The sequence below is a fragment of the Monodelphis domestica genome, chromosome 4, assembly GCF_027887165.1.
Source record: "Monodelphis domestica isolate mMonDom1 chromosome 4, mMonDom1.pri, whole genome shotgun sequence".
Lineage (NCBI taxonomy): Eukaryota > Metazoa > Chordata > Mammalia > Didelphimorphia > Didelphidae > Monodelphis > Monodelphis domestica.
In genome coordinates this window covers 450,826,217-450,851,687 of record NC_077230.1, presented here as the reverse complement: position 1 = coordinate 450,851,687, position 25,471 = coordinate 450,826,217, and the positions used below count along the sequence as shown (strand labels likewise).

Here is a 25,471-nt window from a genome sequence, read left to right as displayed (position 1 = left end):
GATGATATCATCAGCTCCTAAGTATTAAGTGATCAGCTCTATGCCAATGATTCTCAAATCTATTTCCATAGCCCTGATCTCTCTTCTAATCTCCAAACTGGCAGCTCTAGCACCCTATTAGAGATCTCAAACTGGCTGTCCCATAGATATCTTAACTCAACATGTCCAAGACTAAACTCCTTCCATCCCCTTCCACACCAACCTCTTTTTAACTCTCAATGGCTCTACCATCATCCCAGGGTGAGGATGACGACTTTGGCATCAATCTCAACACTTCATTCTCACATCCTCCATATCTAATCTATTGTCAAACCTTGTTGATTCTACCTTAATAAAATATGTGCCCTTTTCTTGGATTCTTCCTTTGTCAGATATCCTTTTCTTTCCTTTACCACTTCCACAGAAGAGGCCCTTTATATCCAGACTAGTTTAATAACAATAGTTGGTACTTTTGTTTTTCCCCACTCTAGTCCTTCCTCCATTCAATTGTCAGATTGACCTTCCTAAAGTCCAAGATTTATCAGGTTACCCACCTTATTCAGTAAATTCCAGGGACTCACTACGATATCTGAAATAGAAGGTCCTTTTTGGTTTTTAAAACCATTCATAATCTGGCCCTTTTCCAGTCTTTTTACCCCCATCATATACTTCAGGAGAGGTTTTCTTGTTTTTCCTAACACAAGTCATTCCATCTCTCAACTCCAGATATTTTCACTAGCTAAACCCATACCTGGAATTCTCTCCCTCCTCACTTTGACCTTTTGGCTTCCTTCAAGTTCCAACTACAATCTCATATGGAGTGTACAAGGTGTTCAGAGAAGACTAGTACCTGTGGTTTAAGGGCGTGCAGAGCCTGTTTCAGGGCTGCTTTTCTTCTTTAGTGTCCAACTGCCACCCAAATTTCATCTGTGGCTCCAAGAAACTGTAGCATGCACATTTGCCAAACCCCAGTAAACAGTCTTGTCAGGTGGTCTAAAACAGGTTGAGGGTAACCAACAGGCCTTAAACCAGTTAGTGAGTTGGTAAGGGGATTTGGGGGAGTACCTACACTAGGCATGTGAAGACTTCTACAGTAGAATATACAGATGAAAACAATTTGTTCAAACATCCATGAAAATGGCAGAAGTAGGTGCTATAGAATGCTTAGAATCAAAGAAGTCAAGGTCATCTATTGTTGAACTAGTTGTCTTTTTTTTATTAAAAACTCTTAACTTCTGTCTTAGAAATGATATTAAGTTTCAGCTCCAAGACAATATTAAAATTAATTGTGGTTGAGACTGATATATATTGTTAGGTGGTCACCAGGGATTTAATTTGTAAATTCCAAAATGAATTACTAAAGTAAATGGAATTTATGGTAGTTTATTTATAATATTTACAATAGAAGGAAGATATTAAGAAGAGAGAAAGAGAGAGAGAGAGACAGAGACAAAGACAGAGACAGAGAGAGAGACAGAGACAGAGACAGAGACAGAGACAGAGACAGAGACAGAGACAGAGACAGAGACAGAGAGAGAAACACTCTGGCTTCTTCTTATACCAGTTAGAATTTCTAAGTCCCAGCCAGGGGAAGAGAGTCTCAAGAAGTTGGGCCTTTCCTGAAGGCTTCATGCCTCCAGAAAGGCAGGGTCACTAAGTTAGCTGTTCACTCACCAATGGTAACAGTCTAAATGAAGTCTGAGTGTTGGTCTTCCAGTTGCTCCTCTGAGTCAGTGCCTGAATGAATCTCTGAATGAATGTCCATCTTCCTTTCAGCTCTGAGTGACTGATCCTTCACTCCAAACTCAGGTTAGATTATATCTTTTTGGGTTACTTAAATCCTATTTTGTTAAGTTCACCTTTTGTAGTTACTAAACACCTTTTTTGTGATTAATTCACCTTTTGTAGTTACTTAACACCTTTTTGTAGTTAAAATATAAAAATAGATTGTAGCTTACAATTCTAGCTTCACTATAAAGGAAGAGCTAAGTACCTTCATTGTTACAATCAGGAGATTACAATTTTATCTTCACAATAAAGAAATAGCTAAGTATCTTCATTGTTACAATCACGATATAGCTAAATCCAATCTTCACAGCAGAAGAGAAATAAGATCTTGGCAGTGTTAACTGGGAAAAACACGGAACTATAAAATAGTCGGAAAATAACTCTTTAATTAAGGAAAGTTGTTTAGCACTAGAATTTAGGCCTCCTCACAGAGCTGTGCACCATAAATCCACACAAACTCCAAGAAGTGCCACCTTGCTAGATGACAGCTCCAAAGAGGGGCAGAACTTAGGAGTCTTTTATACCCTCTGTAGAACTAGGTACAGCAAGCCTGCAAAGACAAACTTCAAGCAGGCTGCAGAGGTCTACAGCCAACCTCAGGGATATCAGGGAGTGGTCAACTCTAACAATTACAAAGGGAAGGATCAAACTAAGAGCTGGGCTTCCTGAGAGAGGACTGTAATACAGTGGGAGAAGTTTCTAAAACAAATAAAGGCACTCAAAATTTTGACTATGTCCATTGATCCCACCCACACTAGGGTCCCCAAACAGTTTAAGGTCTATAGTTCAACTCAAAACAGGTGTGCCTGGTACTGGGGTTTCTCAAAGGGTGGAGGTAAAATTGAGGCTTCCAAATTTCACATTGACAACAATTAGGGTTAAGTGACTTGCCCAGGGTCACACAGCAAGGAAGGCAGATCTGAACCCAGGACCTCCCATCTCCAGACCTGTTAGTCTATCCTCTGAGTGACCTGAGTTGTCTTGACTATTGTCTTGCCACTGGATTTGAATGATTCTAAAAAAGAGAGTGAGGATGGTGACTGAGCAACTCTAGCTCACTTAAATACAATCTATGATAGAGACAAAAGATATTACCAGTGCTGTCATTTCAGTCCTATTCCACCATTAAGGACAATAACCAACAATCTCACCTTCTCCAGAAGCCATTCTCCCTCTACATCAATCCTGGTGCTAACCCTCTGTGGAGTGTAATATTTATAGAGAAAATGAGGGGATATGAGAACAGGAGATACGGAAGGTTTTAATACAGGGAATGGAGGAGTTGAAAGGAGAGAGGGAATATGGCTTCCTGAGAGGCAAAAGGAGAGAGATGCCCCCTGCCAAGAGGCTATTTTTGAAAAATGGGGTTCCCGAGAAATGGGCCACTTATGATATCCTGAGGGAAAGTCTCCTCTATAGATTGATGTTGCAGATACCCCAGAGCAAGTAAACACAGACCCTCCTGAAGGACAAGCCTCCCCCCAGACCAAGGTCACCCAGCAGGGATCTGATAAGGACTGCTTATTGTTGAATGGCTGTCCTGAGGTTCAGCTCCCTCTATGCCCCCTGAAATGTTAGTCCTCTTATCTGACTGCAAGATTCAAATAAAGATAAAATTTAATAACAAGTTTGGATTGGAGAGGTATCAGAGAAGAGGGAAGAGGGATTTCTCTAGATGAGGTTTTGGAGTCACTCTCAGCTTTTGAGCTGAGGCCAGGCATCACAGGCTGGTGGAGGGTTTCTCTTATTCCTATCTATGCTATATCTAGCTTTCTTAATTTCGAAAGTCTTAGCAGTAGACAGTGAGAGGAAGAAAAGTTCTGACTTTCAGAGCTGGTTGGGACCATCTCTTCAGGCTGACACCCCTAAAGACTGGCCTTACAGTTCAAACTGTTTCTGTTAAGTCCTTTTGTCGATGACATAATCACAGGAATCCAGGGAGAGCACACAGTTAGGAAAATCAAGAAAATAAAGTCAATACTATCCAGAGACTGGGAGAGAGAGACCTCCTTCCACTTCCAGGGCCAGGAAGGAAGTGCTAGTCACAAGACCAACTGCCACTCCCAGTTGCCCCTTCCCCCACCAACTGTCAGTTTTATCAGTGTCTTCTCCCTAACACAACAACTGATGTTGGTTCCAACTCAGTGGTAGAAAGTTCAGAACTTGATTTAGTTTTCCTTTCCACAGGAGTAATCTAATTGATCCTGCCTGTATCTTATCTTTGTCTTGTAGTTGTCTGCCCATGGTCTGCCCCATTAAACTGTGGGCTCCTTCTATGGCAGTGGGTATCCATTTTTGTCATGAGTCTCTTGGAGTCCAAATGCAGATTGAAATTGTAGCCATCCTGCAACTACAAAATATTCTTGTGTGGGTCGAGCACCTGAATGGGAAACTGGAGACTGAGGAATATGGGAAGAAGAGTTAAAGATCAAGGTAAGAAAGACATAAAGAGTGTGAAGATTGGATTTGGCTATCCCCTGATTGTAACAATGAAGGTACTTAGTTCTTCCTTTATTGTAAAGATTAAATGTAATTCCCTGTCTATTTTTAGATTTTAATCCCCAAAGTGTTAACTCAGTATTTAAAGTATATCTACTCATTTTAACTACAAAAAAGGTGTTAACTAACCAAAAAAAGTGTTAACTAACTATAAAAGATGTGAACACCCATTTTATACATTGAGTGGGCAGTCCTGGAGAGGAGTATCTGCAGTGATTGGTAGATGTAAAAATTTAGGGGGGGTGGCACCAGAGAAAAAGGTCTTTAAATAGAGGAAAAAGAGGCACACAGATATAGATCTTTAGTCACTCAGAGTTGGACTGGAGATCAGACACTAGGACTTGGAGTGAAGGATCAGACACTTGAGCTTGGAGTAAAGAAGAGTCTTCAGAGGAGAGACTAGAATCAGTCACTTGGAGCTGGAGGGAAGACAGACATTTAAGGAGATTGGAAGACAAACACTCAGACTTGGAGTGAAGACACTTGGCTGTGGAACTGGACCCCTGGAGGAGCTCACAGGAGACCTCAGACTGTTTTCCTTTTAGATGGTCACCATGGTGAATGTGAAGCTGACTTAGTTTCCTTGCCCTTTCTGGAGGTGTGAACCTTTGAGAAAGGCCCATCATCTTGAGACTCCTTTCCCTAGGCTGGGGCTTAGAATTTCTACTGGCTCTGAAGCAGCCAGAGCTCTCTCTCCCTCTCTCTCTCCCCTTTTATCTCTTCCCTAATATCTTCCCTCTATTGTAAATAAACTATCATAAATTCCATTTTACTTTAGTATTTCAATTTGGGATTTAGACATTAAACCCCTGGTGACCACCAATTTCAATATTCATCCCAACCATAAATTTAACAAGAAAGAAAATAGACACAGAGACACAGGATTCTTCAGCATTACATCCAACATGTATTGTCCTCCTCTGATGGTGAGAAAGAGAGAGACCTGCAGGTGAACTGAGTTTTATTGAGGCTTCCAGGAATGGGGGATGTGGGATTGTCGATCAAACATGTGGAATGATAGAGATATTAGCATCATGTTGCCAATTAGTAACAAGACAAAAGAAAGGAACCCAACATACTGCCTCAATTGGAAGTCCTACTTCCTCTATAACCCTGGCACCATTTCATACAAATGCTGAGTGAGTGTCTTTGCCATTACAAAGAAGCTATAGAAATTGCATGTCAGTCTTTCAGACTGCAGACACCACGGGAAAAGGTTTAAGTTCCCCAGAATTTGAGACCCAATTCAATTCAGAAATCAATCATGTGAAATATTAGATATATATCCATAAGCCTGGTTCATGAGCACTTTGCTCATTAGTCAGCTTTTGAATACATCTTTAATACTTTCATGATTCATTCATACCTGGAACCCTTCAGAAACATTCCACGATCCATGATTCATTTTATTTCAGATATCAAGTGTCAATAAATGGACTTGACTTGGTGTATAAAACTGCACAGCTGGTATAAAGATTAAAATTAATATACAATAACTAAATATTATATTTTATAACATTTTATTAATAATAACAAAATCAAAAGAACTGCCTGAATTCAGTCCAGTTGCAGATCAAAGAGAGAGCATGGGAGGAGCATACATCCACTTAAATACCAATAATATGATCTCGCCAATGTGGAGACACAGGAGAGATTATAGGGAATTTTGGGAAATACTAAGGACTTCTGGGGAATGAAGTCAAAGGTTCAAAATCTCCATTTATACACTGGAATGAGGGAAAAGTCAGGGAGAAGGGGCTCTATAGAGGGGGATGGGTTCTGCAGATGAAGGATTTGTCTGAGAGTCAAGTGTTCAGTGAGCTCAGCAGAGATTTCAATGGGGGAGTGGGTTTGTGGTGAAGAGAGGGGTATAAACATTTATTAAATGGTTACTATGTGCCAGGTACATGGCTAAGCCCATTGCAAATATCTCATATCATCCTCACAAGAACCCTAGGAGGGATGTGCTATTATTATCCCGAATTTTATGATTGAGAAATGTAAGGTACAGAGGGATTAGGTGACTTGCCCAAGGTCTCACACAGCTAGTGTCTGAAACAGATTTTTTAACTGGGGTCTTCGTAATCAAAGACTCAGCACTTTATCCACTTTGCCATTTATCAGGGAGTGGGGAATAATGTGGCAAATGGAGGGCTATAATCCATAACTGCTGGAGATGAAAAAATGGGTAGGTGAAGGTTCTTAGGTATTAGGAGTAAGCAAAGGGGGATGAAAAGGGGTGGGCTCTGCAGGGACAAAGGCAGGGAGGGTGTGGCTATCTTGGAGTAGAGGGGAGAAAGATTTTAGAGAGCTCAAAGAGACTGTGGAGAGAGTGTGTGTTAGGGAGAAAGGATCTATACTGGATGGGAAATGTGGGAAAGAGAAGGGCTATCTGTGAGGAGGGAGAAGCTGTGCACAGAAAATGTATGTCTGTGGAGGGTGGGAGGGAGAGGTAGGAGAGGGGGATACTGTGCAGGCCTCAAGGTGGGAGAACTGGCGGGTAGCAGCCAGGATTAGGGAAGGCAGCTGAGAAAACTGGTACTCCAACAAAATCCAGGTGACTTCTGGGAATGTGGTTGTGCAGGACCCACAAGTCCCTCCCATCAGCATCCTTCTAACCAGAGCCTCCCATCCCATAATAGTTGTTTACAGTTTCATTATCCTTTGTCTTCCAGTGCTTGATGATTAAGGGGTAGGAGGGGGGCCTTTGTTAAGAGGGGGCTGGGCGGAAGCTGGGCTGCAGCAGCTTGGCTCCCCTGCAGTGCCTCAGCAGCAATCCTGGGCTCTGTCTGGAGTCCACATCCAGCTCCAAGGGGCTGACCCTCCCTTTTTCAGTGTCCAGCCTGATGCCCTTTCCCAATTGGAAATGCAATGCCCTGCTCCCTGGGGCTTTTCTTCTCTTTCCCTTTCTCTGTCCCTAAGCAAAACATCCATGTCCTTGTCTAAGCAGAAATCCATGCTGTAATTAGCAACACTGCCCCCAATCCCAGAGTTCTAGAAACCTAGAGTTGGGAGGAAGCAGCTATCTGAGGAGCTGGGGTAGCATGGAAGATAGAGGGGGCCAGAGGGGAAGTGGGGCTGTCTTTGTTAGGGATGGGTGGTACTAGCTCCCAGCTGCTTAAATGGAAGGAAACCACTATGTATAAAATCCCCCCACCCATTGTTTTAACTGGAAGGAAACTCAGACCTTAGATAGGTGGGAGGGTTCTTCAGTAGGGTAGAAACTCTTCTTATTGGAACTCAGCACTCTTGAATTCAGGTACACACCACTGGGGCAATCCAAAAAAAAAAAAAGCCAGAAAAATACAGAAAATGAAAATCGTTAGTTGCTCACTAAATCTGCTCCATTTCCCCAAACAGCATGAAGTCTCACCACAGTTCCCCCATCCTGCTCACTCTTGCTCCCAGAAGCCTTAGCAGGAGCCATTACCTTGCTTTGTGCCAAATATTAGACCCTGCATCAGTCTTTGTCCATGGTTCTCGCTTGTAATAAGACACGTCTGAGTCAAAGCAGTGGTGTTTCCCTTTGTTTCATTAACGCTATTTAGTTCATTAATAATGGCCCCAAATAATGGCGCCTCAGTCTTTGGACTTCAAAGCCACATGAGGGTACATCAATAGATGATAATGCACAAAGACAATCGTCATTCTTGGCTCCCGAGAGACTACCACTACTAATGGCCCCAAAGTACAAGCATAGTGATGCTGGTGGCTCTGAGAAGCCTAAGGAAAGTCACAAAGTGCCTAGAGAATATGTCCATATAAGAAATATATGTTAGATAATGGGGTTCTCCATTCCGCTCCATGTTCAGCTTAAGGGCATGTTAATGGAACATCACGTAAAATGAGGTCTTTCTATACTACAGATGGGAGAAGCTGGGATGGGGGCAATATTTATAAGTGTGGGGGCTCAGAGCCGTGTGTGTGTGTGTGTGTGTGTGTGTGTGTGTGTCTGTGTGTGTGTGTGTGTGTGTGTGTGTGTGTGTGTGTGTGTGAAGAGAGGAAAGGGACTAAGAGAAGAGGTTTTGGGGGAGTGGTAAGGGAGATATCTAGGCTATCAACTTGGGAAAACACATGCAACAGTTAAAATTAGTTTCTCTGATAAAAGTATTATATTTTATGAGGTTTATTAAAGATTATTAGAATGAAGAAATAAAGAAAATACAAAATAAGAAAAGCACGTGTCTAGGCCCAGGGCCCAATTCACAACCACTTACTCTACATCTTGCCTGCTAGGTAGAGAGACACGTGTGCTTAGAAGCGGAAGCAAGGAGAGGGCCAAAGTAGGCAGAGAGTCAGTTTAAATACCCATTTTGGTCTCAGCCCAGGTGAGGACCTCAGGTGAGATTTTAGGGAATTCTGGGAACTACCAAGGGCTTCTGGGAATTGAAGTCGGGGGTTCAAATCTCCATTTTTACACACAGAACTACTAAACTAGTCAGCAAAACCAAATCTTTAATCAGGAAAGATAGTGTTCAATATTTGGTGGCCACACAGAGTCAAGCACCTAAAAAACACACAAAGCCAAGGGCTCTGGGACTCTGGGAACAGTATCTCTGTGAGAATCACAGTAGGAGATGGTTCTCCAAAGAACACCAGAACTTGGAGATCTTACATACCTTTTGGGAACCAAGGACAGAGCAGTATGACTGATTGGCCTTACCATGGCTACAAGGAAATGAGAAGTCCAAGACAGGGTTATCAGTGAGAAGCTGATGGTCTACAATGGATACAAAAGGAAAGGGTCCAGCCAAGACTTAGGAGAGGACTTTGATACAATGGGAGAGACTACTAAGACAAAAAGGATACCTAAAACTTGGTTGCATGCTAATCTTATCTAAAATGGGATCATTAAGTACTTTAAGATTTATTATTCAGTATGAATCCAATGAGTCTGGGACTTCTTTCAGGGTGAGTTCCCAGGGGGCAGGGCCAAACTTGGGATTTCCAAAACTTTAACTGACAAGGCCAATGATTAGAGGTTAGGGAAAATATGGGGGCAGGTGGGTAGCTCAATGGATTGAGAGCCACACTTAGAGGTCCTGGGTTCAAATTTGATCAGTATCAAATACGTAGTATTGAGTCCAAGATGGAAGTTAAGGGTTAAAAAAAAAGGTTTGAGAATATAGATGGGGGTGAAGAAGAGGGCCTCATAAAGAGGGGAAAGTTCTGGGGGGCCATGGAGACTAAGGAGTGTGTACTTTTACTAGGGTTTGCATGACCTGGGGTAATGGAAATGAATGTAGATAGAAAGGGGCCATGAAAAGGTATATGGTAGATGGGGTGAAAATGGGTCCCTTGGACTACTAGAGGTGGAGCAAATGGTGCAGAGTCTCTTAGGGAAGAGAGGCCTTCCCAGCAATGGAAAAAGTATTTGTGGCTTGAGGAATCTGCTGGCCTAGAGTGGAAGGAGATCATATCCGTTGAGGATTGGAAGGGTCATCTGCAGGGTTTTCTTTGGGTGTGGGAGAGAGGAGAGTACAATCACCTCTGGACCTCATTTAAAGCCATTCACAAGCTGGCTCCAACCTACTTTTTCAGCCTTCCTAGATATCATTTCTGCCTCATGCACTCTTCACTCTCACAAGCGAGCCTTGCCATTCCTCATGCAAATCATGCCATCCCCTAGCTCCATGTCTTTCCACTGGCTGAGTCCTCTACTCCTGGAATCTACTCCATCTTCACCTCCATCCCTGGGAAGTCCTCATGGCCTTCAAAGCCCAGCTCAACTGCCCCAGCCTGAGAAGGGAAGACTTGGCCTGATCTTCCCCGTTGCTAGTGCTTCCCCAACTCTTAAAAAATCCTTGAATTTATTCTGTAACTGCTTATATGTATACATGTCAACTGGGTTTTCTGCCAGTTTTAAGTCTGCACCTGCCCCTTGAGAACTCAAGTACCAGACATGCCTGTTTTGGCCTGAACTATAGACCTTGAAGCAGGGGTCCCCAGACTTTTTACACAGGGGGCCAGTTCACTATCCCTCAGACCGTTGGAGGGCCAGACTATAAAAACCCAACCCTAACCCTAACCCTAACCAGGTAGTAGTATACACAGTGCAGAATCCCCTACCCCAGATCGCCGCTCACCATGCTGACGTCTTCCATTGGGCAGCCACATAATCCTTTGAAGGCACCTCGTTCTAAGGTCCCACACAAAGGATTATGTCTCACTGTACATGAGCAACGCCACTGCCACGCTTTGCGATGCCGCCACATACAGTGCTCCTTTCACTGACCACCAATGAAAGAGTTGCCCCTTCTGGAAGTGAGGTGGGGGCCACATGTGGCCCATGGGCTGTAGTTTGAGGACCCCTGCCTTGAAGTATTTGGTGACCCCACTTTGGGTGGGACTGGTAGGCAACGTCAAAGGGTGAGCACCCTCATTTGTCTTAGTAGCTTCTCCCATTCTATTAAAGTCCTCTCTGAAAGCCTAGTTTTTGGTTTAACCTTTTTCTTTTGTATTTATTCTGCCTGATGCTCCAGCTGCTGGCTGCAATGTCTTTGCAGCTTGTCTATGCATGCTTCCAATACCAAGTTCTCCAGAGGTCATAAAAGACCTCCAAGTATTGTCACTCTTAGGAGAATCATCTCACATTGTTTGGTCTCCCAGAGAAAAGGTTCCCAGAGTCCCAGAGCCCTTGGTTTTGTGTAGTTTTTAAGAGCTTGACTCTGTGTAGCAGCTGAAACTGAACACTATCTCTATCCTGATTAAAGACAAGGTTTTTCTGATTACTTTAATAGTTCTGTGTTATTTCCAAGTTAGGTTTTCCTAGATAGATAGAATATAAATTCCTTTCTGAAGGAAGAAAAGATTAATTTTTTTTCCTTGTATCCTCAGCCAGGGTTAATTCATTTGCTTAATGAATTAGCTTAATTAACTTAGCTTAATTCATAAGCTAAAATAAAGCTTAATTATTTGCTTCCTGGACCCTTGTCAATCTCCTGAAGGCTATGGAACACCTTTTAGACTAATTTTTTTAATGCATAAAATAAAATACTTCACTGTCTCCTGACTTCCTGTAATCTCAACTAATAGCTCACCTTCTACAAGAAATTATTCCAGAGACCCCTCAATACTAGTGCTTTCCTTCTGGGTTTATTTTCAAATTATTCCATGATCATGGGAGGAATAGTTGGTTGATTTGTTGTCATCCCTCAAACTGGAAGAGGACCAAAATGTCACTATTGATGTCTTTTGATGACTACACAAGTTGGATTTGAGTGAGGCAGAGTTGCACAAAGTTATCGGCCTCATTCTCTCTTCCAGAGTCACATCATTCCAATGACAAGACAACCCTCAAGATGACTTTTGATGTTACTATATTATCTCAAAGAGATCATAAAAAAGGAGAAAGGACATACTTGTACAAAAAGATAGCAGCTCTTTTTGTGGTAGCAAAGAACTGGAAATTATGGAGATGTCCATCAATTAGGAAATGGCTGAATAAATTGTGGCATATAATGATGGTGGAACACTATTATATTATGAGAAATAATAGGTAGGATGATTTCAGAAAAATCTGAAAAGACCTAAATGAACTGATGCAGAGTAAAATCAGCTAAACCAGGAGAACATGGTACACAGTATCAGCAGTATTGTATGATAAACTTGGCTACTAACAGCAATATGATGATCCAGGACACATCTGAAAGACTTATGACAAAGAATGTGTTAAACTGGAACAAACACAGAACTATTAAATGATCAGAAAAATAACTTTAAGGAAAGGATTGTAATGCTAAAATTGGGCCTCCTCGAAGAGCTGTGTGCTATTAACCCACACAGAGTCCCCAAACTATGGCAGCCTCGCTAGATGACAGCTCCAAAGAGTGGCAGAACTTGAGGATCTCTTACACCTTCTGGAGAACTAGGTACAGCAAGCATGCACAGACAAACTGCAAGGAGACTGCCAAGAGATTACCAGCCTCAGGAATATCAGGGACTGGTGAACTATAAAACAATGACAAAGGAAAGGATCAAACTAAGAGCTGGGCTTCCTGAGAGGACTTTTAATACCATGAGAGAAGCGTCTAAAATAAATAAAGGTACTCAACATTCTGACTATATCTACTAATCCCACCCACACTAGGGTCCCCAAACAGTAGGTCTATTGTTCAACTCAAAACAGGTGTGCCTGGTACTGGGGTTTCTCTAAGGGCAGGGGTAAAACTGAGGCATCCAGATTTCACATTGACAAATGCTCCACTTCCAGAGAAAACTCTTGAAATCAGAATGCAAATCAAAGCATGACTATTTTTCACATTAGTTTATTTATGCTATTATTTTCAGGGTTGATTTTTATATGAGTGTTCTCTTACGATAATGACCAATAGAGAAGTTTTAGAAGATTATGTGTGTGTGTGTGTGTGTGTGTGTGTGATTTTTAGATTTTCTCCATCTTGCTTGGTCTAGCACCCAGGAATGTGCACACCCGCACTACACGGGCATGTGCTAACTAATGACAAATCAGAAACAACTGACTACCACCCCCCCCCACGCTGTCCTAAGCCAAGCTTGAGCCACCATTGGTACATGTGAGACACAGGAAGTGATGTAGAGAACTGCCTTTGGAGTTCTCTTCACTTCCTGTGGAGAGGGCTACATGCCAGTTCCATCCTAGAACTCGAGCTTGGAGGATCCCTGCAGATAGCTTTCCTTCAATCGGTCAGTGATAAGGACTGACTTCCCTTCTCAGAGGAAGGCAGTCCCTATTCTGTCTTTCATAATGTGGCAGCTTTCTGTAGTCCTGGCCACTGATTGGGTAAATGCATCATTGCTTAGATCATTTTAATTGGGCCCTGATTAAAGGACCTGTTATAGATTGATTTTTCCTTTACTTGGAATTTTTACACATAAGACTTTGATAGTCTATATTTCGCCCCAAAATTATCTTTTTTATTTGAATTTTTCTGATATCTTTTTAATATCTCTTGCCAATTGATTCATATACCTCATAACTCAGCCATGCATCCCTAAATGATCCCTGTGTTTTTCAGTCACCCTCTTAAGGGGGGAATGTAAAAATATTATTTTAAATTGCAAAGTTTAAATTCCTTGAGAGAGTAATTTTAGGTTAAAAAACGTGCTACCTCCCCAAATCCAAAAAGTGAACTGTTTGGAGAAGACACCATGAAGATGCCTCCACAGACCACAGGAAAAGATCCAGAGTGAACTTTGGGATGTGGTGATTTGAACTGTGGGGGGTTTAAATGCATTTGTTTTGTATGTATACTTTCATGCCAAAGGGGACTGCCCCCCCAACTGGCTTTTTTGTCAATTAACAATTATTGGTTTTGTTCTCTTTTTCTCTTATCCTCAAATTGTTGTCATTTCAAAGTTGGTATGTTTACAAGCCCCAGTGGAGAGACTAGTCTTTCTCGGGTCTGGGGTGGGGAGGGATGTAAAAATGGAGATTTGAACCCTAGACTTCAATCCCCAGAAGTCCTTGGTATTTCCCAGAATTCCCTATAATCTCACCTGAGTCTCCACCTGGGTGAGATCACAATGAGTATTTAACTGGCTCTCTACCTCACAGGTGCCTCTCTACTCAGCCATTGCAATGGTGTAGTAAGTAAGCTAAGCATGGGCATTCTGAATTGTCTAATCAGCCATGGGCACGTGGTGTATTTTCTTTATTCCTTGATTTTCTAATAATCCCTAATAAACCTCACAAAATATAATATTTCTATTACTAGAGACTAATTTAATTTTACATATATAATATATATGGAATATAATATATAATAATATACTCAGATCAAATTGCTTACCATGTCCAGGAAGGTGAGGGAGGGAAGGAGATCATTTGGATCTTATAATTTCAGAAAACATGTTGAGAATTATTACATATAATTGGGGAAATAGAATATCTTTATTTAAAAAAAAAAAAAAGATGAGTGGTGATGGCTAGGGATGCAGAGGATGACCTTGGCATTTTTTATGTCTAACTAAACTCTAAGCATTCCTCAGAGCCTACTTCAGCAGCTTTCCTGGACTTTAGGACAAATCATTCTCATCTACCCATTCGTCTGGGGGAAGTCTTCACATGCCTAGGGCAGACATTTCCCCAATTCACTGATGGACTTGAGCCCAGCCCGATTTAGCTCACCTACCAAGATGATTCACTGAGGTGTGGTTGCTGGGTGTGCTACAGCTTCTTGGAGTCAGGAGGACCCCAAAGGAGGAAAGCAGCCCGGAAAATGGCTCAGCGGGCCCTCAAACCCCAGGTACTAACTAGTCTTCACTGAACACCCCACAAAGCCCTGTGGGCGAGATGTCTCTTCACTGGATTCCTGTGATAAGTAGTAACAGCTCGTGAACAAATCTATCACGATGCAGGACTTATAGAGATAAAAACTCCGATTTCACTCTGCTTGCGCTCAAGTTCAGGAGGTAGAACAAAGACGAAGATTCTAACGGGCGGGCGTTCTAGACAAAAATGACATCATGGGAACGTGATTGTTTGGGGCACAGAGCAATCTCGTACAGCCTCTTCGGTCAAAAGCCAAACTGTCTAACAGAATCACAGTCTCACGCATCTCCTATAGAAAGAAACAAACTTGGTTACATAGCCTCTAGATAAAATGAACAGTTACAGACTGCACTACTTTTAAAGAGTTCACAATGGGCTCTTTGACAGAAGGAGCTGTCCATGTCCCAGAAGCTCGAAGCCAAGATAATCCTTCCACAAAGGCCTAAATCGCTTTGGAAAGCTCAAAGTCTCCCTCGGCTTCTTATCTGAGAAATGTCAAAAAGTCCTCCCTTAATACGATTACTCTATGAATCCGGTTTCTAGACGGGCAACAGGAAACAGGTGTCATGTTCCTAAGTGGGCATTTTTCGCTTTGGCAAGAGCGTACGAATCCCCAGACAAGCTTGTGGAACCCAAGGTTAGGGGTGGAGGTGGGGGGAAAGTGAGACCACCCCCTTCCGCCCCCTCGCCTGCCTCCACCAGTCACCTGTCGTCCTCCTCTTCTCCCCGCCTCCTTATTAGCACTGTCCCTGCCTCCTCCTGTAGCCCTGCTCCAGCCCTGGCGCCCATCCTAATGCATTCTGGGGCTTGTAGTTCTGCTGCTTCTTCTACGCAAGCGCAGTTCTCAGGGGGGAGGGCGCTAGGGCAGTCGGTCCCCTCAGGCATCGGTTTTTGGGTGGCTCCCGAGGTGCCTTCGGATGGTGAGTGTGGGCTGAAGGGAGGGCGTATGCTATTGTGTGGCCTTTGTATGACTCCTGGATGTTGTTCGATGTTCTTTGTGTAGCTGTTGTTGTGTCTCCGGTGTTGGGTTTGTGCCTCCTGGGTGTTGTCTTGTGTCCCTTTGTGTGAGTGTCCCCGTGTGTTGTTGGGTCTCCAGGGTGTTATTGGGTGTCTCTTTGGGCTTTGTGTCTCCTGGGTGAGTCCTGGGTGCTGTCGGGTGTCCCTGTGGGCTTTGTGTCTCCCGGGTGTTGTGTGTCTGTGTAGGCTTTGTGTCTCCTGAGTGTTATTCGATGTCTCTGTGGGCTTTGTGTCTCCTGGGTGCTGCCGGATGTCCCTATAGGTTTAGTGTCTCCCGGGTGGTGGTGGTGGGTATCTCTGTGGGCTTTGTATCCCTTGTGTACTCGAGCGCGTGTCGCTGCCTGTGTGGGTGTCACGGGGTATCCATCAGCCTGGGAGGGAGAAGAGGGGCGGGGCGGCCTCTCTGCAGGGCCATCGATCTCCAGATCTAGTGCTGCGGGGTCTGGGGTCGGGTTCCTCCCGAGCTGAGCCCATCCTTCCACCTCACTCCCCTCTTAGCCCTGGAGAGAGTTGCCATCCCGCTTCCTCCCCACCTCGCCTGCCCGCACTCTGGCTTCCGTCCCCACCTCTGAGCCCCGTCCTGGGCCCTGACCTCTAACGGCTTTGAGCGGGCTGGGGATGGGGAGGGGGTGCTCCGCTGGCCTCCCCTGGGGCAGGTTGACTGTAAACTCCTTGAGGACCAGAAGCAGTTATTTTTTTCCTTTGTATTCTGCTGGCCCACCCCCTTGGTAGGTATTGAATTGGCGCTTGATTAAAGGATGAAAGGTGGGTGCCATTGGGGGTTCCTTTCTGGGGAAAAAAGGTGGGACTCAGTGTGTGGCTGGAGGGCCAAGAGCTGGGGGAGTGGCCGACCCCCGACACAGAGCTGGTGGGGACTTTGGGGATCATTTATTAAAAATCCCCTCATTTTACCTGGAGTGAATCTGAAGCTTGGAGTCAGGTGGCCAAAGTCCCTTAACAAGTCTTTGCTGGAGTGGAATTGGGATCTAGATCGTATCCCTTACTCCCATAGTGCCTCTGGGCTGAAGGGATAATGGGGAGTGGCAACTGGGGTCCTGTGAGTGGTGGAAGAATTTGCACTCTGCGGGGCTCAGATTAGGAGGGTGTGTGAACCTCTCCAAGGCTCAGGCAGGTGGGTTGTGTTAATGAGGTGGGAGGATGCCAAGAAGTAGGGCTGGGGGAGGAAGACCAAGTTGAGAGCCAGGGAGGCTCTTGGGGCATGAGCTCTGCAGTTCTGGGAAGATCATCAGTGGGTCTACACAAGGAGATGGGGTTCCAATACAACAAGAGTTGTGAGTCATGACTGGAGACTCAGCAGATCCAGGGGCCAACCTCAAGGTCCCATACACCCACCAAGACACGTTGCTATGTGGCTTTCCCTCCATTATCTGCTCTTCCCTCTGGCCCATCCTCTGCCCAACTACCACCATAACTATCCAAATGGACTCCTGACTAGGCCACTCCTTAAATCAAAACTTTGGGTGCTTCAATAATGGGATGAAGTATAGGCTCCTCAGATGGGTGGCATTCAAGGCCTTCAGTGAGTGAGTTCCTTCTCCTTTCCCCCTTTATTGCAAGTTACTACTCTGTGTCTTTGATCTTCCCTGGCAGTGTACAATGCCTGGCTGAACTCTGCTTGCCCCTTCTTTGCTGAAACCCCCCTTTTTCTAGAAGGCCCCAGTCAGTTCCCATTGCCTTCAGGAAGCTTCCCTTAGTCCCCTGGGAAAGGTGCTTCTCCTTCCCAGATTTTCCTAAGGAGTCTTGGCTTGGATCCCTTTTCTGCCCCTATTTGGGAGTCTCATTTTTTCTATTCCTCTACCTAAAGCTGTCTATTTGTTTCCTGCGTTGGATCCTCTTTATATACATCTATGTGAAAGAAGCCCCCAGGACAGCCTTGATCTCCTTGAGGAGCTTTTTATAAAAAGCATTTTATTTCTTTATATCCCCAGCTCTCAGCATGGGGCCTTGTATATAGTAGGAACAGAATACATGTTTATGAAGTGAGTCTGTGTCCTGGATCCCCCCACCCCCGGTTCTTGGCTGGGGGGTGGGGGGGTGGATCCAGGGATGGCCTGAGAGTGTCAGAAAAAGAGCCATTTTCTAGAGAGATAGACACACAGAGGGAGGGAAAGAGAGAGAGCGCAACAACCCCATGTTTGGATTTGTCTCTGTGTCTCTAAATACCTCTCTGTCTCTGGCCAGATCAGACCCCCTTCCAGGAACTCTAGTCTGTCTGACCATAGCACTCTGCATTGTCTGATGCCCCAGATTAGGAGAATTAAAAAACCCATTAAAGGAGAAGATGACATTTTGATTAATTATATATTCCTCCCAAGCTCAATTACATTAATTTGTTTAAGGGATAGAGAGAGCAAAGAGCTCTGATTGTCCCTCATGGCCTCAGGGTGTCTTATTGTCAGGTTGGGGAGAGGGGTAGGAAGAGAAGGGAGGGGATATTCAGTCCCTGATCAACTGGCCTTCCTCCCAATAGGCTGCATACAGTTACAGGACAGAAAGAGCACCAAATCCAGCCCCTCTGAAAGAGGGCAAGCCATGCAATTTCAACAAAAGGACAAGGAGATCTAGTTAAGCTGGATCCCCAGTACACTTTCAGGGTGGGAGAGCTGCAGGTCTGGGGATCAAATGTCATGGAAAACTGTATTGGAGAATCAGGAGACTGTCTAGTCCTTACTAGCTGTAAGACCCTAGGTAAGCCATAGAAAATCTCTTTAAGAAAGCAGATGGTAATACTACTCTCCTCCGGTGGCTGTGAGGTTTGACATGGGTTCTTTAGACAGGGAGCTTGGGAGAGAAGCCCAAGAAGAATCTGGGAGTCACCTGAAGTTAGAAGAGGGGGGAATGAGCAAGCAGATCTGGATTTGTGGGGGAGAGGGATGTCTGGAAACCTGAAAAATAGAGACAGTCTTGGGGAACCCAAGGATGAGGAAAAGGCAGTAGTTGAGAGGGTGGGGAAGGAGGCCAAGGAAGCTGGAAGGAGAAGCCAAGTGAAGGCTGCCTGAATGGCTTCACACAGAGTAGGGGATTAATAAATGCTTTGTTTTGTTTTCTTTTTTCCTGCATGCATGCATTCATTCATTCATTCTGCCTCTGTGTTACAGGGAGACCTCCCTGGCCCAGCCACTGGGCCTTGTGCCCCTGGCTTTATCATTTGCCTGTTGGAATCCTCTTCATCCTCCTTGGCGGTCTTCTTCCATCTACGCTGTCACCTTCCTTCTTTTCATCTTCTGCCCCATCATCCTCTGTGGTCTTTTTCTCTATCTCCCATCTTCCACCAAATCTTTCCTTCTCTCTTTCCTGCAGCTCTCAGGCCCTTCGTCCTGAGATGAGCCCCATTTATAAGTGTTTTACATAGACTTACACATTTCTTTTGGTTACAAGAAGCAAACTTTAGCCTTTTATTGGTAAATTCCTTGAGAACTGAGCCTGACCAGGACTTTGTATCCTCCCAAAGGATGTGCCATAGATCATTACACAGAATAATCATCGCCATTATAACACAGGTTGGCCATAATTTAGGGCTTTACAAATCTCTCATCTGATCTTTATAATATCCCTGTGAGATAGGTACTCTTGCTATTCCCATTTTAAAGATGAGAAAACTGAGGCCAACAGAGAGGTTAAGTCAGTTGCCTAGGGTCACATAGCTAGGAATTTTCTGAGCACAGATTTGAACTCAAGTCTTCCTGATACCAGATCCAGTGCTCTGTCCATTGTACCACCTCTCTGCCTCTTCATCATGAATGAGGATGATCTTATGCCCTTCATCTGGTCTCTGAGCATCTCTAAGCAGCCCTCTGAGCCCTTCCTGCCAATTTTTTCTTCTTTCAGCTCTTCTCCCAGAAACCTTTTGCTGGAATCTCCTGAGCTTTAGCCTAGTTTATGCAGAAGAAGGCCCCCTCCCCTCAGTGGGTGTGAGATGAACCCCAGAGCAAAGGGCCAAGCTAAAATCACCTCCTTTTGAAGTCCCCAGGCCCCAGCTCTACTTTGGAAGGCAAAGGTCCAGAGGATCCCCCTCCCGAGCAGAAATGAATCCTAGGAGGAGACTCAGCTGAAGGACAGAGCCTAGAAACTGATTCAAAGGAGCCTCTCCAGACCCTCCTGCCTGGGGAGACCAGACCCAAGTGAAATCAGAAGATTCAGAGAACAGCAAGGAGGGGGCGACCATGGAAGCATGGGTTCACGTGCTTGAAAAGAGAGGTGAGAATGTCATTTATATAGCACATTGCAAAGTACTTTCTATGTTTGTTTCCACATTGGGTCTTTCATCAGAAGTAGGTGCTATTATTTTCCTTTTTTTCAAATATGAGGAAACTGAGGCAGACAGGTAAGACGACTTGCCATGTGTCACACGGCTATTTGAGGTAGGACTTGAACTTGGGTCTTCCCGACACTCCATCTACTGTACCACCTAGCAGCCCCTTCCAGCTGTGCTCTTGAATCCAGGGTGAGAAAGCAGATATCCCCAACCAGCCCGAATAAGAGCAGAGGTGGCTAAGGGGCTCCTCCATACCACACAGAAGGCCCAGGCCAGAAGACCCGAGGACCTAAGTTTGTATCTGACCTGGGATACTTAGCATCTGGATGGCCCTGAACAGGTCACGCACCCCTCCTTGCCCGAGTTTCCTCAACTGTAAATGTCTCTGACTTCCCAAGATGGTGATGAGGATCAAATGAGATAGTGATTGTAAAGCATGGAAGACAGGGCTGGCACACAGTAGACACTGTGTGTGTGTGTATTTGTACTTTTTTTTTCTCAATTGCACCCTCCCCTGCCACCATTTTTGCTTCCCTGCCCAGAAATCAGTGGGCCCAGGCAATCGACTTTCATAAACCAGGGATAGTAATATTTCCCAGTGAGATCCTATGGTGAAATGTGCCCAAAGTCTTCAAGGCATCTCGTTTGGCCTTGACAAGATCCCGTCTCTGGGGGGGCACCCTTAGGGCATCCAAGTCCTTTTTACACCACACTTCGGCCCAAGGAGAAGATAGCACGGAACAGGAACAAGGGCTGGTTCCCAGCCTTCATGTGGAGAGCCATAACTCATGGAGGGCACATCGGAGACCTTGTCGTTCTGCCTCTACGGCTCCTTCTCCCCCAGCTTCCTTTATGTATTTCTCCGAGAAGCAGCTTGACCTAGCGTATAGGAGGCCTGAAGACCTGGGAGCACATCCCGCCCTCTGATACCTGCTGGCTATGGGAGCCAGTGCCAGGGGCTCCATCTCTCTAATACTTGTTGTCTTGGCCACAGCGGTGCCGAGAGGCCAGCTACAAAGGTGTGCAGAGTGGAGACGGGGAGAAAAGGAGATGCCCTCTGGATTCCTGGCAGCCCAGACCAAGGTAAGTCGCATTTCTCATTCTGTCTCTCCAGAAACTGCCTCTCTTCTAACAGGACGGACACGTTCTCTTCCCTTGGCCTAGCATTCAGCGTTGGTGAACCTTTCCCAGGTACGAGTGCCTGGGAGGCAAATTCAAGCTGTCTGTGAGCCACCCCCATCCCCATTACTGGAGACAGCTGAGGGAGAAAGCGTTTGCCTTGGGTCACTGGACAGAGGGGTGAGATGTGCAGAAAAATGTCCTCTGGCGCTGGGAAGAGGGGGAATCCAGCGGCTCCCCAAGTGCCGGCTCAGCACGTGTGCCCCACCTTTGCCAACGCTGGTCTAGATCATCTTTGCCCAATCGGAGGCTCTTCCAGGCCCTGCGACGTGGTGTCTCTCTCAAAAGAATGTAGTTCAATTGAGAGAGTCCATAGGATCCTCAGTCCAGATCTGGAGGGACCTTATAGGCCATCGAGTCCAGTTCCCTCTCTTTGTAGATGAGAAAGCGCAGGGCAGTTCAGTGATTTGTCCAAGGTCCCACAAGGAGTTACTATTCAGGGTGGGATTAGAACCAAGATTCTCTCCTAGAGTGTTATTGCTAGAAAGATCACAGGGTCATCCTTGCAGAGCTGGAAGGAACTTTTCTTCTTTTGACACATGAGGAAACTGAGGTCCAGATGGGGGCAGTAATTTGTTTGAGGGTGCCAGTGATAGGACTGGTAGTAGAGCCCCAGGCTCCTGACTTCATGAACAGTGCTCCCCTCTCAACCATGGCACCCCAGAGACAGAAGCTCTCTGTTTGCCCAGAACCCTCCCGCAATGGTTTTTTCACCATTTTTTAATATGGACTTTTCCACAGTCTGCATAATTATCTTATTTAGTACAGTCACTGGTTCTCCAGTGTTTGCTTGTATTAATCTACCACATACTGCCATGCATTTGGGTTGTTTCCAGTTTTAATTATTACGTATCACATAACTAGAAATATTTTTGTTCAAATCAGCCTTTCCCCCTCCCCCTTTTAGATTATTTCCCTGAGATTTATTCCCAGTAGTGGGTGGCCAGGTCTAAGGGAAAGACCAGTTTTATGATTTATGTTGAACTTGTGTGTAAATGATGCTTTGAAAGAGAGGTGACTCCCCAGGACCCAAACTCCCTGTGCCATAGGAGATACTTTTGGAGTTTCTGTGGCCCCAACCTTCTGTCACCTGATGGTCAGTCCCTTGGGGCTGAGGGTCTCCTACCTTGACTCGGTAGGTCCTTTTATCCAACGACCATGGAGCACATCGTCATTGACATCCTCACACTGTTTCAGCTCGGGAGGACCAGCCAGGATTCACACGGAGCTGGCAACGTCTTGGAGAATCCAGGACTGCTCAAAGGCCATTCACTGAATTTACCCCCAAAGTGCCTAGCAGTGTGGCACATAGTAGGTGCTTAGCAGATGTGTTGACTGATAAGACAAGTCATTTAATCTCTGTCTGTTTCCTAGCTGTAAAATTTAAATAATGACAGTACCGACGTCCTAGGGTTATTGTAAGGATCAAGTGAGATCATGTGTGGAAAGCACTTAGCACAGTCCCTAGCACATAGTAGACACTTGGAAAACCCTCCCTTTGCCCCTCTAACCCTTCCCTCCTCCCTTCCTCTTTCCTTCCTTCCTTCTCTTTCCCCATCTCTCACTTACTCTCTCTTCACCAGTAATTCCCCAAACTCCCCTGCCAGGCCACTTAGTGCAATAAGTACCTGGAGGCGTCTCTCCTGTGATATCTCAGGGGGTTTCCTTCTGCATCTGTAGACGGTTCTCAAACCAAGAACTGCCCAACTGAGATGCTTTGTAGAGCCGTCCTTCCAGTCACCAGGTGTGTCGCCTTGCAGTTGCCATCTGCTCTGCGCTCAGCCTCCTGCTGCATTGATGTGCCCACTATGGCCAGCCACCAAGGGTCGTTGGTTCTTCCTTTAGGCCGTCTCCTCCCTCACTCCCCGCTCTGTGCTCACACAGCCACCTTCCCACTTCACCTCTTTCTTGGATAAAGTAGTGACCTCCGTGCCTTCCTCCGTCTCTCAGCCTCCGTCTTGCCCTCGTAGACACTCCATACCACTGCTCCAGATATCCCTCATAAAAAAGAGGACAAACCGTGCCCCACTCAGCAGCCTCAGGAGATTCCTAATGTCTTCTGGAGCACACCTAAACGCCTCCGCTGGGCATATAAGACCCTTCACGATCCAGCGTCCAGCTTGCTTTCTATCCAGTGACACACATTACTTGCTGCCCCTCACTGTGGCCTCCCCAAAGCTGAGGTGCTTTGGTTTCTTCTGGCCTTTCTTTATATCCAAGGAGGTGAGTTCCAGGCCCTACACTTGCTTAGAAAATGCTGTTTCCTTGCCTGGTTTTCATCACAAGCTCCCTGGACCCACTGAGCTGACCTCCATGGCTTTATTGGGCAACCTCCTAACCCTGTCCTCTTAAGACTCCTTCCAAGCTCAACCTCTCACATGAGGCCTTTACTGATGTCCCCCACGGAAAATCTCCATAGCCCCCAGACCCTCTACAGCCATTTATTTACTTGTTTAATAGCTTGTCTCTCCTCAGAGGTATAGAGGCACCACTCCCTAGATCGCTTGGACCCTCTTTCAGGAGGAGCTGTTTGATTTTGGTCTTTGTACAGTGCCTATTACTGCCTGATTCTTTATATATATATTTTTGTATTACTAAGATGCCTACATTATATTCCCCCAACAGAATGTTAGCTCTTTTTGACCAAGTACTGGTTCATTTTTGCCCGTTTACCCACAGCCTAAAAATGGGTGCTTTGTGCATAGTCATTGCTCAGTAAATAAATACATACTAAAATTTTTTTTAATTCAATTGTTTTTGACATCTGTTAGTGGGTGGGTGGGGTTTCCATCCCTGATATTGTAGAGAAAATTTTCAGTGTTTCTCTCTTAGAAATTATGCTAGCTTTTGGTTGAAGCTAAGAGCTTTTTATTCCATTAATGATCCTTCGTTGCTCTGCTTTTTAGCATTTTTTTAAACATAAATCAGTAGTGCATTTTGTCAAAGACTATTCCCGCTGCTGTGATATCATTGGAATTTGGGACTTTCTTATTCATGCAATTAAGTATGTTCATGGTATTCCTACACTTAAACCCTTATATTCATGATACAAGTCCAACTTGTATAAATACTCATTTTCACATCTATTCTTACAACATCTTTATTAATATTTTATTTTAAAATTTTAGATCGATATACATTAGTGTCAGTCTATAGGTTTCATTCTCCAGCCTTCTCTGGGTGGGAGCCATATTTGCATCACAGAATGAGTTTTTCTAGAGAGATTTCTATCTGTTTCTAGGATAATTTATCTAGCATAAAAACTAACATTTCATAAAATCTGCCTATCAATGCATCTGGTCTAAGACAGTGGTTTTTTCTTCTGGGGATCCATTTTCAGTTTATACCTCTTTGGGTGATGGGCTTCTCTAGACTTCACTCTTTTCGAGATTGTTGATCTGGATATTTTATATATTTTTTAAATTCAGCATATAATGAAATATTGTCGTTTCTGGTAACCTTCCTTATGTCTTCTCCTTTCATTATGAATTCTTTCTCATTTTTTTAACCTCAGTAATTTGGTTTTCTTTTTTTCCCCCATTAATCACATTAGCTAATGATTTATTGATTTTGTTAGTCTTTTTAAAAAACAATCCTTGTTTTGTTTCTTGGTTCAATAGCCTTTTGGTTTTCAATTTTATTTCGTCAAATTTCAAAATTTCTTTTATGTGTGCTTGGGGATTGTTAATGTGTTCTGTTTATTTTTTAATTGCTATTCTAGTCATTGTTTTCTCTAATTGCCTTTTTCTAATATGTATTCAGAGCTATAAATTTTCCTCTAGCAACTACGTTAGCTACATCCCATAAATTCTGATGTGTGGCCTTGCTGTTATTTTCCTGAATTATTCATTCTTTGGTTTGTTCTTGAACCTACTCATTTGCCCTATTGTAATTTAGTCTCCATCTTTTATTGATTTTCCCCCTATTGAAACAGCATTTCAAAACAGATAGAGAGAGAGCCTTGGAGACAGGAAGCCTTTAAGTACAGGTTCGCTGACACAGACTAGCCGAGCGAACATGGCGCCAAGTCGCTCATCCTCTTCACACTCCATTGGATAAGTACTCTATGTTACATAGTAAGTTGGTGATCTCTGTTGGTGGGCGGAGATTTTATACCAGGAGCTCCCAACACAAAGAATTACCAGGCTGCACCCCAAACAAAAAGTTATTCCGTGACTGTGGACCTAATATTTACGTCATTTCATTATCTGGGGCGCCAGCAAACCTCCTCTGGCTGCCTTGCTTCCGTCAGAAGGCTTTGTTTGTTCTATTAGCTTCTGTGAAGTCATGACCAAAATTCCAACTTTGCATTCATCTGAAGAAGCTTAATCAGTGGCATTCCAGGCCATTACAGTAACTCGGGGTGCATATTGTTGTGCAAGTTCTTCGTGCATAGCTAATAGCCAGGTTCTCTCTTCTAGTCCATTTTGCAATTTTTTCCTTTGAATGTTGTGTCTTCATGATCCATTTTGTTTTAGGTA

The 25,471-nt window shown here is 44.4% G+C and overlaps 1 protein-coding gene and 1 long non-coding RNA gene across 2 annotated transcripts in view; one reads left to right on the top strand and one right to left on the bottom strand.

Moving 5' to 3' along the window:
* Positions 1–14,117: 14,117 nt before the first annotated feature.
* LOC130454050 (uncharacterized) lies at positions 14,118–15,364 on the bottom strand. The gene is made up of 2 exons (XR_008911732.1): positions 15,225–15,364; positions 14,118–14,807 (listed from the first exon to the last, which is right to left on the bottom strand). It is a non-coding gene; the product is annotated as an uncharacterized LOC130454050 (long non-coding RNA).
* The window catches only part of LOC100016346 (zinc finger protein 260-like), a 26,879-nt gene continuing 16,708 nt past the window's right edge, over positions 15,301–25,471 (top strand). Inside the window, exons 1-3 of the mRNA XM_007492183.3 lie at positions 15,301–15,438; positions 19,520–19,753; positions 20,806–20,894. Of these exons, the coding sequence (XP_007492245.1) occupies positions 19,720–19,753; positions 20,806–20,894 (123 nt within the window). The 5' untranslated portion in view covers positions 15,301–15,438; positions 19,520–19,719. The remainder of the gene's footprint in view (positions 15,439–19,519; positions 19,754–20,805; positions 20,895–25,471) is intronic.